The 13,406-nt window shown below is 37.6% G+C and overlaps 1 protein-coding gene across 17 annotated transcripts in view; it reads left to right on the plus strand.

The window, feature by feature from the left end:
* The window catches only part of snap91 (synaptosome associated protein 91kDa), a 78,719-nt gene that overhangs the window by 28,965 nt on the left and 36,348 nt on the right, over positions 1-13,406 (plus strand). For 9 of the 17 annotated variants that reach the window (XM_012962769.3, XM_012962768.3, XM_012962772.3 and 6 more), the window contains exons 7-12: positions 5,195-5,306; positions 7,229-7,335; positions 7,888-7,929; positions 9,364-9,384; positions 11,544-11,614; positions 12,245-12,250. In XM_012962769.3, the coding sequence (XP_012818223.1) occupies positions 5,195-5,306; positions 7,229-7,335; positions 7,888-7,929; positions 9,364-9,384; positions 11,544-11,614; positions 12,245-12,250 (359 nt within the window). 17 annotated transcript variants of the gene reach the window in all.

Genomic DNA, 13,406 nt, shown 5'->3' on the forward strand with positions numbered 1-13,406 from the left:
TACAGGTTGTTCTAGTGCAGTGGTTGTTGGGCTTTTTCAGTTCAAGTGCCCATTGGAAGTCAAACCTTTGGTCAGGGTCCCACTTAGACCATGAAAAGGTTACAAAGTTAGTAAAATATTGATGTATGAGTCATTCAGCCATGGCTCCATGAAAATCTATGAGAGCAAAAATGTTTTCAACCCAGACCTCATCCTAAGTGACATCTTTTAGGTGCAACCGTAGAAGCAAATAGATATTGTCCCTGAATCGTACCCTAACTGGCATTAAGGCTCAACTCCCCTTTTCACTGTTCCAAGCCCCTAGTTAGCCAACCCCACAGTTTGGGACTCACTGCTCTAAAGGTGGGCAAACACAGGCAGATGTCAGCTGCCCATTCAGGTCCTTTGGACCAATTTGGCAGCTTATCTGGCCATTTATAGGCACCCCCGACAGGCCTACACAACTTACATTTGGCCAAAAATTGGGCAGATCTCGATCAGGCAAGTTTGATTTTCCGTCGGATCAGGGACGCATCGCATTGTTGATGCGATCCTCAGTCTGACGGCACCTATGCCGCCGGTTTAATTCGATCATTTGGCCCTAGAGCCAAATGATCGAATTAGCCCAATATGCACTCCTTAATATGTACTTCAGATTGACCGTTGAAGTATTGTTATGCAAATATAGAAAAAGAAAGTGAATGTTACACCACATGTATAGTATACTGTTTGTATAATCCTCAGTGCAATGTATAATTGTATTTGCTGTGAGGCTGTGAAATGCCCTTAAAGGAACAGTAACACCAAAAAAATGAAAGAGCTTTAAAGTAATAAAAATATTATGCACTGTTGCCCTGCACTGGTAAAACTGGTGTGTTTGCTACAGTAACACTACTATAATTTATATGATAAGCTGCTGTGTAGCCACGGGGGCAGCCATTCAAGCTGGAAAAAGGAGAAAAGGCACAGGTTACATAGCAGATAAGAGATAAGTCCTGTAGAATACAATAGTGTTTTATCTGTTATCTGCTATGTGCCTGTGCCTTTTTTCCTTTGAATGGCTGCCTCCATGGCTACATACCAGCTTATTTATATAAATTATAGTAGACTTTCTGAAGTACACACACAACTTTTACCAGTGCAGGGCAGCAGCACATTATATTTTAGTTACTTTTATACACTTTCATTTTTTGGTGTTACTGTTCCTTTAATGTCTCTTATAAAGTGTAAATATCTTGTGTTTCCACTTTTTTAAATAATGTTCAAATTACCTTGACAGAAATTTGCACTGGTTTGAGTTACATTCTTTATAATCCCCTGCTTACCTTAATCTTTTCTAAAACCATTTTAATTGGCATTTCAAAGCACATAACCCATTAAACTCACAAAATAAATAATGCCATTTTGCATTTTCTCACACACGTGAGACCTGATTGGTTCTATTTGCATTTTTGTTTCCATGACTGCCAAGCAAATATTGATGTGGTTAAAAATCAAACTTTTTCTACCTGGATAAGATATCTGTGGAGAAACTTTTTTGTTTGTATATGTATATATATATATATATATATATATATATATATATATATATATATATATATATATATATATATATATATATATATATATATATATATATATATATATTACACTAATGTTGTTATTGGGGCCTTCATGATTAGCTTCCTTCCTTATCCTTGCTGCTCAATTTTTAAAGGCATGGTTTTAAAGAGGTATTTTTGCTTATTGTGGATAGAAAAGAAGTGCAGCACATCTGAAAATTGTAGGTTCCACCTTAACAATCTTCATTCTTGGCTGCTGATACACTTTATGGAGAGGTACTATAATAAGAGTAGAAGCACGTAGCTAGCAAACTGCAACCACATCTCAAATTCCACCTTAAATTTCTGTAAGCAAACATTTGATGCCTTAGTCACAAGAACATAACATTAAGTAGCACCTGGGGTTTTTTGTACATAAAGCAAACCATAGTAATGGTTACTCCCACCCCCCAATGAGTTTACCTTATGTCCCTGTAAAGAGAGGGAGCAGTATTTAGCAATTTTATTTTCTATTTATTAAGGGGACTCTAACCTTCCAACCTCTAGTTTTTCCTTTCTTTCTTTTGAATTCCCTTTTGGTCTGAGATTTTCTCCATTTGCTTAATGTGTTTCTGCTCTCTTCTTATTTACACTAAGCTTATTATTTTCTCTTAGTCACTACTTCCAGATACTTGCTCCCCTTCTTCCCATGTGCCATTCTCTTCTGCCTTTTTTCTCTGTGCTCAGCCAAGTGCAGTAAGCCATCAATATTATAATGGAAAGCACTTTATAACAACCCCCAACATTTTACATGTGTATTTTTTTCCAGGGACAAAATATTTCAGCATACATTTCATGTATGCCAGTGCCCTGTACAATTTGTATCTAAAGTTTGAAACCCCTGGTAATACAACCTAATATGAACAGCACTCTTTTACTACCAAATAGCATTTCTATATATTTCCTGATTTTATCACTGCTACCAACCATGGACTGTGTTATGACTGGATAAATAAAATGACCAATCATTTTTTTTTCTACCATGCTTATGAGGTGAATGAGTCATATGCCTTTCTGGAGAGAATGTAATTAATTCCCATCCATCAGAGACACAGCTCCAGTAATTAGATGCCAAGTAACTTGTTTGGTCTGGGACAGAATTTAATTTAGAAAATAATACACGCCTTGATTGATCTAGATTCCTGCAACCCTCAGTCAGTCTGTATATTATCATTGCCTGTAAGATTAACTGCAATATTTTATTTACTATATCCTAGCTTGTGGCATGCATTTTCCATTTTTTTAAAAATTTTACTGAAAATGTTTTTCTCTGAGACTGAGAGTATGCAGTGGTAGGATGTCCTAATATGAAAAGAAGAGCGACTTGGTTTGGGTGTAGATGGATCAGTGGTGTGGTTGTTTGTAACAGGGCATGGTTCATCCAGGTTAGAAGTATGGCTTGAAATATCCTCTTTGACACATCTATTGATCCACACATTCTTGTTTCTACAATTTGCTTTTATGACTTTCTAGCCTGTAGAAATAGATAAAAATGTGTCCTTCTGTGTGTCATTTATTGGATAAGACTAATGCCACACACGGTATGCGTTTGTATATTTAAAATAAATAAATTGCATCTTCAATGCAGAATATTGCAAACAATAATATGTGATAATATGTGTGCTGACTAAGCCCATTACACTGGCAACTGTATCCCAGGGATGCTGATGTCATGCAGTATGTATGCTAGGGTGCACAAATGAATAAATGTTGTAGCTGTCAGCTGTCATTAAGGCTCAGTGACAGGTGCTAAAACACTCACAAGCTGTGAACTGTACCGTGAAATATCAGTAGAATTATTGTGGAGTTTCTCAAACACACATAATAAGAAAATTGTAGTGCAGACATTCATATCACAGCCCAAAAGGATTTAAAAAAGCATAGTATGCAGTTTTAAGTAATCCCTAGACAAAGGGCTCAGTTATTTAGGTAACACAATCAGTTTTAGGCAGTTTCACCTAAATTGAGGTGCTTTTTTACCCCCACCTAATTTTAAAAACATGGAAACAGTCCCTAAATGTATGGAAAGGTTCCACAGAAATCTGGTGAATGAAGCTTTTGTGATTGTATGGTCACATTTGTACGTGGTGTTTTACTAGTCTCGTATGTCCTAATAAATCAGCCTTTAAGCTTGATCTCCTTCTAAACCTTCGACCCCCCCACCTTGCAGGGTCTGCTTTCTCTGTTACACCCCTCAGTAGAAGATACAGTAAGGATATACTGAATCACCAGTTCAGTGATACAGGAAACTTATAAAGTCTAGTCAATGTGCAGCATATATATATATATATGTACTAATACCCCAAGATTTCCATTTTATTATAGTGACAGTAATGAAAGAGATGGCAACCTACTCCCTGCATAGATTTCAGCACAGCTCTACAATACATGCACTGAAGGTCTAATTAGTGATCATCAGAGATGATGCGTGCTTATGAGCAAAGCTTTTATACTTTAGAACTGATTTAATTATTCATACATTAAAGGGAAAAAACAAAATGTAATATAAGCCTAATCTTATAGAAATAACAAATCTTTAGATATAATTAATTTAGTTCTGTACTGTTTTTGAAATAATCAAGTTACTCTTCACTATCACCCTGTCAGTAATTTCTCTCTCTTTTTATACTATCTTTATACTCTCTTCATGCACAAGTTGGGGCACAAACAAAATCTAACAAAATAACTGATTCTAGCACTAATCCTGCTTGTAGAGAGACAGTATTTTTGGTATTTTCAAAACTGTGAGCTCTAATACATCATCTAGGCAAAGGGAGCACCAATCCATATATCCATTAAATGAAGCTTATATTACATTTTTATTTTTGCAATAATTCCCTTTTAAAGGGATGTTGTTGCAACTTTACAATTTTGTAGCGTGTGTAGCAGCAAAAAGGGGAAAGTTGTGCTCAACCACTACATTTTAAACCATTAGGTGGTAGTGCACTGAGGTTGTGACCACAAAATACATAAATACAAAAACAAGAAATCCTCTGCACTCACACATTATCAATAAATATAGGACCTTAAGACATTCTGTGCATTAAGCTACCAAGAAATGCCCTCCCCTTTAAGCAAAACAGAGATTGTTTGCCCATATATTTCAGTATACAAGCTGGCCAACTACGTCAAAGTCATCCCTTCTGGCCAGTCCTACACTCACTTTTATCTAATTCATTAAGAATTCTACTGCTTCAATATACATTAAACACCCTTCCCAGCTACAGTCATGTGATCCCAGTGGGGCAATAAAAGGGCAACCATTTGGGGGTTTTAACCTTGAAAGCAAGCAAGTAAGTTGCAGTTAAATGTATATTGAAGCAATAGAATTCTAGTCTATCAGCAGCCTGGCTAACCCCAATCAGAAGGTCACTGTAGATGAGCTGTTAGGCAACACCATGCTTTATTAAAGCCACAAACAAAAACTAGCAAAACTTATAGGCAAATTCTGAACAACTAAATAATCTTTTTTTTCAGGTGTTTTGGTCACATTAACGCCAAAGATGACTTACATATATAAAATTAGATACCAAAGTTGAGTTAAAGATTTCAGTGGTCTTGATATATAATGGCAAATTCAGTGCATTCATTCTTTTTTTTTCTTTGTTTCACAGGTACATCCAAACGAACTAACAAACGGTGTTATAAATGCTGCTTTTATGCTTCTTTTTAAAGATCTTATCAAGTTATTTGCTTGTTATAATGATGGAATAATTAATTTATTAGGTGAGTAATGAAGTTTATATTATGTGTTCAAATTGTAAGCCTCTGGGTCCACACTCGGTCTTATTGCTATAAGATTTTTTAGCATTGTATTACTTATTTTTAAAATTTCAAGCAAAAAAGTAAATACTACTCGCCTAGTAGAATGACAATTGTTATGCCCATAGGTGGCAATGCTTCATGGTACCCAGCTGATCGGCCTCTAGACTGAATAGAGGAACACTGTACAAGTGGTCATACCCATGCAGGGCCACCTTACATTCATCCATTTGTTCGGGGACAAAGCCCAAATGTAAGGAACTGCAGGGAGTGATGGATTTGACTCCTCTTAACTTTCTCATCTGTTGATGAAAATTCATCAGCCACCAATGTGCATCAGCAGGTGAAATTTTCAAACAGATCACCTAAAATTCAACAGATGATCAGTCCTGAAAGAAGTCGGCTAAATTACTCTACCAGATCTGGGCATGTATTGCTTGTAATGCAAAGTGACTGTATACATCCAGCATCAGTTGAGGTATTTTTTTTATTAGAGACACAGTACATAATAAATAATCTAAAAAAACTGAATTTAAAAACAAAGTAAGTGTTAATTAGAGATGATAAGAAGTTCTTTACTACCCCAAAAGAAAGAGGTAAGGGAAAATATGATGACAATGAAAGAGCGATCTGAGAGGTAAGATGAAAATCAGCACAAGGCAGTGACACGAAGGCCAAGAGAGTGGAGGGACTGGAGGAGAATACACAGCCAAAACCAGCTGAGAGATCAAGAAATATTTGTAGTGAGTAGTGGTTTTTGGCTTTAGCCAATAAGAGGTCATTGGTTAGTCATGTTAGAGCAGTTTTTGTGGAGAGTTGTTGTCTAAAACCAGATTGTAGGGCATCCAGCAGGTTATTGTCAGAGAGGAATAGCTCCAGTCAGTTGTAAACTAGGTGCACAAGTAGTTTAGAGATGAAAGGGAGCAGAAAGATTTTGGAGGGATCAAGAGAGGGTTTTTTTCAGAATAGGGGGTAACAAGTGCTTGTTTCATTTGGGCGGGAAGATTCCTGTAGGGAATGAGAGATTTCATAGATGAGTTAATGCTTTTAGCATTTGCTAAGCATTGAAGCATTGCGTAGACGTTTGGAAGGAATGGAATTAAGTGGACAGGTGATAAGGTGAGAGAGCTAAAAATTTTGAGACTTCCTGCAGTTGCTGGAGAGAAGGAGCCAAGAAGAGACTTTTCAAATATGCTGCATTTTTTTCTGACCCTGAGATTATTAAAACCAACTTTGGAAACTTCTTGTGTGAGAAATTTGGCATTGTGATCAGTAGAGCAGGCCAGTAATACTTTGGGTTTTATCATTTGAAAGAGCACAAGCGGTGCACTACTTCCAAAACTAATGTGGCCATAAAGAGCCATTAACAATTACATAAGAGCATGTCCAAAATGAACATGGTATATGTTGAAGTGGACCTGTCGAACCCTGCACCAGTGTTTGATTGAGCCCCTTACTGAGCCCTTTCATTGAGCCCTTCAGTGTTTGATTGGCTTCAAATTGCATTTTTTCCATTGACACATGTCCAAAATTAATTTATTCAGAAAAGGATGTAATAGCAAGACAACTATGGTAATAATTGATATGACTTACTTTTGTTTTGGTATTTTGTTAATGCAAATATTTTATTAGGGACGCAAAGCATTCACACACTCTTGAGCACTTTTTGGTTTAACTGTTTACAACAGCAATTCTCTGTGAACAAATACAGCTCCCAACATTACACCTCCTAGAAAGTAGTACTGTGAAAAGCACTGTGCACTGTGAAAAAATTAATTTATTTGTCACAACAAGTAAATTTCAGATGGCTCATACATTAAGATTTCTGTATGTATACACATTTTTCTCATTTATAGATAAACCCTTTTTTCCCTTTTATTTCTTAGAAAAATTTTTTGAAATGAAGAAGGGTCAGTGCAAAGATGCTCTTGAAATTTATAAGCGATTTTTAACAAGAATGACCCGGGTGTCTGAATTCATGAAAGTTGCAGAGGTAAGCTCAGGTTTAACATGGGCTTATAGAGCACCTTTAAATTAGTGCTTATTATATTTTGACATCTATTTTGGTTTGCTGCATCCGTAAATGTAATTTCTCATAAAGACGCAGGATTAAATAATCAAGTGTATAAAAACAAAAAACTGAAATTATTATACACTGTGTCTGGCATCCATTGAGACAAGAGGAAGGATGCCTGTACCTCCAAAAGAGTCTGGTAATAATTTAAGCACTGTGGCCTTAAGTGGAAAATGTAGAAATTTGACATTAGGACAGTGCTTCAAGATTTGAGTTGAAATGGGAATGAAATTCAGTTTGGTGTAGCAATGATAAGCTAAAGAAAAGGATGTCAGAAGGCTGGTATAGAATGTGTCTCAGTAGATAACAGCTCAGGAACATAAAACGCACATGAGAAATGGAAACTGGTAAGGCAGCTCACTAGAATAATTTGCGAAATTATTTGCTGCTTACCAAGGTCTATGCCACACACTCATGGAGATTTTATTTGTAAAAAAAAATTATGATGATTGTCTTTTTTTTGAATTACAGCAAGTTGGCATTGACAAGGGAGATATTCCAGACCTTACCCAAGTGAGTATTTTAATCATATAAAAACTTTAAACATAGTATATGGCCAAATCAAAAAGGCCTGCCACAGCTCGCAGGATTATTCTGTGTCTGAAAGTGCAACAGTTAATTTTTAAAATGACGCACCTCTGATTGTCAGCATGTCATGCAGTAAAATTAGACCCATAGGCAATAGCATAGAAAATGTATTATTTGTGCTATGCATTTTAAAATAGAGATTGTTTTTCCCAACATAACCCTTTTTATCATCTGGTTTTAGAACTGTTGACTAATGATTTTGAAAGAATATTTTTAAGGGTTGATGTGCAATACCATTGTTGCTGCTAGTGAAATAACACGTTTCCTGTGTATAGGTCTTTTGCTTCCTTACAGCTGAAAATAAAACTTCACATAACACCTCTGCTGTGCAACTATAAATAGACAAATGCCATATTCCAAAAACATGTCAGGAATTCAGTTATTTAGTGTTTAGCTCTGGATCATGCTGTGTGATTCTGAAACTTCAAAGTCTAAATAAAATTTGGAATTTTAGATCTATTGTTCCAGCCTTACAGATATATTATCAGCCATGTGCAATACTCCCCTGAAAATCACCCAGTGCTCTGCCAAGATATGATGCACAGATTCCTGATGTTATCACAGTACTGGTATGGGACCCTTTTTCCAGAATGCTCGGGACCTGGGGATTTTTTTTTATAATTCAGATCTCCTACCTTAAGTCTACTAAAAAAATTATTTAAACAGTAATTAAACCCAATAGGATTGTTTTGGCTCCAATAAGGATTAATTATATTAATCCTTATATTGATCCTTAATTAGGATCAAGTACAAGGTACAGTTCTATTATTACAGAGAAAAAGGAAATCATTTTGAAAAATTTGAATTATTTGCTTATAATGGAGTCTATGGTAGATGGCCTTTCTGTAATTCGGAACTTTCTGGATAATGGGTTTTTGGATAAGGGGTCCGATACCTGTTGTACTCATATGAAGTGGTTTTGGCCAACCATATAAGAGAACCTATTTTATCTGCAAAATGGAAAATGTAGAAGAATGATAATCTTAGTAATGTTAACACAGTATTAGTATAGGTGTGCCTGGGCATAACGATGGCTCTAGCTTAGAGCCCTGCAGCAGGTCAGGTACCATGAAGTATCCACAGGGAAATGTGGGCATTTAGCAGTAAAGGTAGAAACCAGTAGGGGTGCAGCTTGGTAGGTTTGTGATCAGGCCTGGTAGAGTATGTTGCTCTGTATCTTGCTGCCCTTACTGCCTTCATCCCACCCTTAGATTAAATCACTTTTGGTTTTATGATGTCACATCCACAAACTGGACCACTAAGCATTCAGGGTCCATTATTTGTTATTCTTTAGGAATACAAAATAGAATTGTTGACTAACCTTGAAACACTTAATAATAGAGGTTTTCTTTTTTAAAGGATGGCTGCATCGATGAACCGGTAATTTATAAGTTTATGATTTACTGGTTTGCTTTCAGCTTCCTCTCTGTCCTGGCTCTTATCTGAAAACAACTTACTTTAAATATCGCCTTGAAATAGATTGACTTGTTTCCTAGTGGTTAACATTACCTTTAAACGTATGAATTAGCTCACTAAACTTTGTGTTCTTTAAATCTACTTTCCAGCACGCGAAATCTAACCTTTTCTAGTCTTGTCTTGTAATCTGTGAAATCAGCTCAGTTTTGTTTTTGTAAAAAAAACCAAACTCCTATAAAGTTATTTTTTCTTTGTTTTGGTAATATATGTTTGAGAACAACATGACAATTTTGCTTTATTTTGGCTATTCAAATGGGATTCAAAAGAGATTAGAAGTTCCCCTCATTCATTTTAGAGGCAGATTTTCAGGTGCTATTTCCCCCCTAGGTTATGTAAAGGTTTAGCACTGCTACAGGTTTAATTTTATGTAACCTGCTTATGTCTAAAGGTCAAAGGGGCAGTATACCTCCTTGCTCAAATTAAATTCAGTTAATAGGGCTTATGCTGACAAGGCTACCTATTTAATCACAAAAAAAACTATGGTGATTATTTCTTTAGCTAAACAGGGAACACTGAGAAATTGAAGATACTCCATGTTTGGTCCTTTGACTGTGGTCTATTATGCAGGGGGTTTACAGTGCACTGGAATTGAAGCAGGTGTCCCTAACCTTTCTTACTCATGAGCCACAGTCAAAAGTAAAACGACTTGGAGAGCAACACAAGCATCATAAAAGTTCATGGAGGTGCCAAATAAGGGCTAAGATTGGCTATTAGATAGCCTCTATGCACACTATCGGCTTACAGGAGGCTTTATTTGGTAGTAAATCTTGTTTTTATTCAACCAAAACTTGCCACCAAGTCAGGAATTCAAAAATAAATACCTGGTTTGGGGGCACTGAGAGCAACATCCAAGGGTTTGGTGAGCAACATTTTGCCCCCGAGCCACTGGTTTGGGATCACTGTGGGATCTCACTCTAATTGCTTCCTGTGTGATTAGCTTTTGGTTTTAGTACTGTTGTCGGGAGGAAGCCTTTTTCTATTAATATTTGATAATAGTATATTAATGTATTAGAGCAGTTCTGTCCAACTTCTGCGGTGCCGAGGGCCGGAATTTCTCTAGCATACATGGTGGAGGGCCGCTAATGGAAGCCAGTTTTGACCACTCCCCTTTTTTAAACCACACCCACTTCAAACCACACCTATTTTATCACAATGACAGTAGCACAGCAAAATCCCAAATGCTTGGTCTCTACTGTGGGGATATCAACCATCATTCATATGTGAAAGAATTATGTCATATTAAGATATACCCTTAAATTCCATATGCCTCCTCCTCCCCTGTGGATAGCACATAATTACACACCTTAGGGACCATTTAATGGCTATTTACAACTGCTAACAAACTCCCACAACAAACCCCTGCCAGGTTCACCTCCCACAAGCAGCATAGGGCAAGCAGAGTATGGCACACACAGGCAGCACTCTGCCTGCCCTACCCTGCCTGTGTGTGCCATACTCTGCCTGCCCTACCCTGCCTGTGTGTGCCATACTCTACCTGCTCTATGCTGCCTGTGTGTGCCATACTCTGCCTGCCCTTAGCTGCCTGTGTGTGCCATGCTCTGCCTGCCCTACCTTTCCTGTGTGTGCCATACCCTCCCTGCTCTATGCTGTCTGTGTGTGCCATACTCTGCCTGCCCTATGCTGGCTGTGTGTGCCATACTCTGCCTGCCCTGCCAGGCAGTACCTACATAGGTACCTACAGTACCTTTGTCTGAGGTGTGAAGAAGAGAACAATGGGGATGATTACAGCCTGAGCCTGAGGTGTGAACACTGCAGGGGTTTAACAATGCAGAGATTAAAAGGTGTGAAAAACACAGGGGATTACATGTTTAAACAATACAGGGGGATTACAGCCTGAATCTGAGGTGGAACCATGCAGGGGGTCAGTTAATCTCAGTACTGATACCATTTAAAGCTTACACAAAGGTAAACCATCAACGCAGCCAGACAGGTGGGGGGCCACACAGAGGGGGGTCGTGGGTTGGACAGCACTGTATTAGAGGATTTCAGAAATGTTAATTTTAGTTGGCTTTAATATCGTCCTTTTTGTTTTATGTCTTCAGGCCCCAAGCAGCTTACTGGAAACTCTAGAGCAGCATTTAAATACACTGGAAGGCAAGAAACCTGGAAGCAGGTACATATAAATAAGCTCATCACTAATTATGTGTGTGTGTATACACACACACACACATATCTTGGTTCAACATTTTGGCAGCACCCTGTTTATTTGAATATATTTATTTTGACCCTAAAGTGAATTTGCTGTGGGGCCCAGTAACATCTAGTTACATAACTGCTTATTGAAATTTTGTTATGTGTTCTGGAAGTTTTCCTCCAAGCGAAATGTGCAGCTTGAAATCTTGCAAAGTGCACAAATTGTAAAATTGGCTTCTTTAAACAGGCAACTACAGTAGTTCTACCAGCTCATCATTTGTAACTTTTCATGGGCCTTTCTATAGGCCTAATTACCTTCTGTGAGACCTCCAATTACAGATGAAGCAACAGCTGTTGCTCTCTATTAGTCCCGTTGCAGGCTAAATTCTACAATTAGATTTATTGTAGGCGAGTAACCGATGCGCTTGGGGTACATATCAATGGTTAACAGGCATTAATAACATTTATCAAACTTCAAAATATACTAATTACTTAAGATGCAATATTGTTTTAGTCTGTGCTTTTATTTTACTATAAAATGCCCTATGTTAATATAGAGATCAGTCTCATTCATCCTTTTTTATTGCCCTTGCTTCTCTGGATGTTTCAGTGAAGGGTAAGCAAAACTTTTATTTCTTTAAGTATTTCTGTTAGTTGCTTTTAGATATAGCCATATGCAAATTAAGTTTATCCATATTCACCACATATAGAACATATAAACAAATATAAATTGCAAACTATCCTTGAAGGAAGTAGCAGAACAGTACTGGTTTTTACAGTGCTGTTCTGTGAATGCAAAGTAAAACTTAATCAATGGTTTAACAATGAGGGGGTTTGGGTATATTTCGTTGCTGACATTAGCCAATTGTAGCCAAGAGATATACAGTGGCTTGCAAAAGTATTCGGCCCCCTTGAAGTTTTCCACATTTTGTCACATTACAGCCACAAACATGAATCAATTTTATTGGAATTCCACGTGAAAGACCAATACAAAGTGGTGTACATGTGAGAAGTGGAACAAAAATCATACATGATTCCAAACATTTTTTACAAATAAATAACTGCAAAGTGGGGTGTGCGTAATTATTCAGCCCCCTGAGTCAATACTTTGTAGAACCACCTTTTGCTGCAATTACAGCTGCCAGTCTTTTAGGGTATGTCTCTACCAGCTTTGCACATCTAGAGACTGAAATCCTTGCCCATTCTTCTTTGCAAAACAGCTCCAGCTCAGTCAGATTAGATGGACAGCGTTTGTGAACAGCAGTTTTCAGATCTTGCCACAGATTCTTGATTGGATTTAGATCTGGACTTTGACTGGGCCATTCTAACACATGGATATGTTTTGTTTTAAACCATTCCATTGCTGCCCTGGCTTTATGTTTAGGGTCGTTGTCCTGCTGGAAGGTGAACCTCCGCCCCAGTCTCAAGTCTTTTGCAGACTCCAAGAGGTTTTCTTCCAAGATTGCCCTGTATTTGGCTCCATCCATCTTCCCATCAACTCTGACCAGCTTCCCTGTCCCTGCTGAAGAGAAGCACCCCCAGAGCATGATGCTGCCACCACCATATTTGACAGTGGGGATGGTGTGTTCAGAGTGATGTGCAATGTTAGTTTTCCGCCACACATAGCGTTTTGCATTTTGGCCAAAAAGTTCCATTTTGGTCTCATCTGACCAGAGAGCACCTTCTTCCACATGTTTGCTGTGTCCCCCACATGGCTTGTGGCAAACTGCAAACGGGACTTCTTATGGTTTTCTGTTAACAATGGCTTTATT

This window comes from Xenopus tropicalis, chromosome 5 (assembly GCF_000004195.4).
Source record: "Xenopus tropicalis strain Nigerian chromosome 5, UCB_Xtro_10.0, whole genome shotgun sequence".
Lineage (NCBI taxonomy): Eukaryota > Metazoa > Chordata > Amphibia > Anura > Pipidae > Xenopus > Xenopus tropicalis.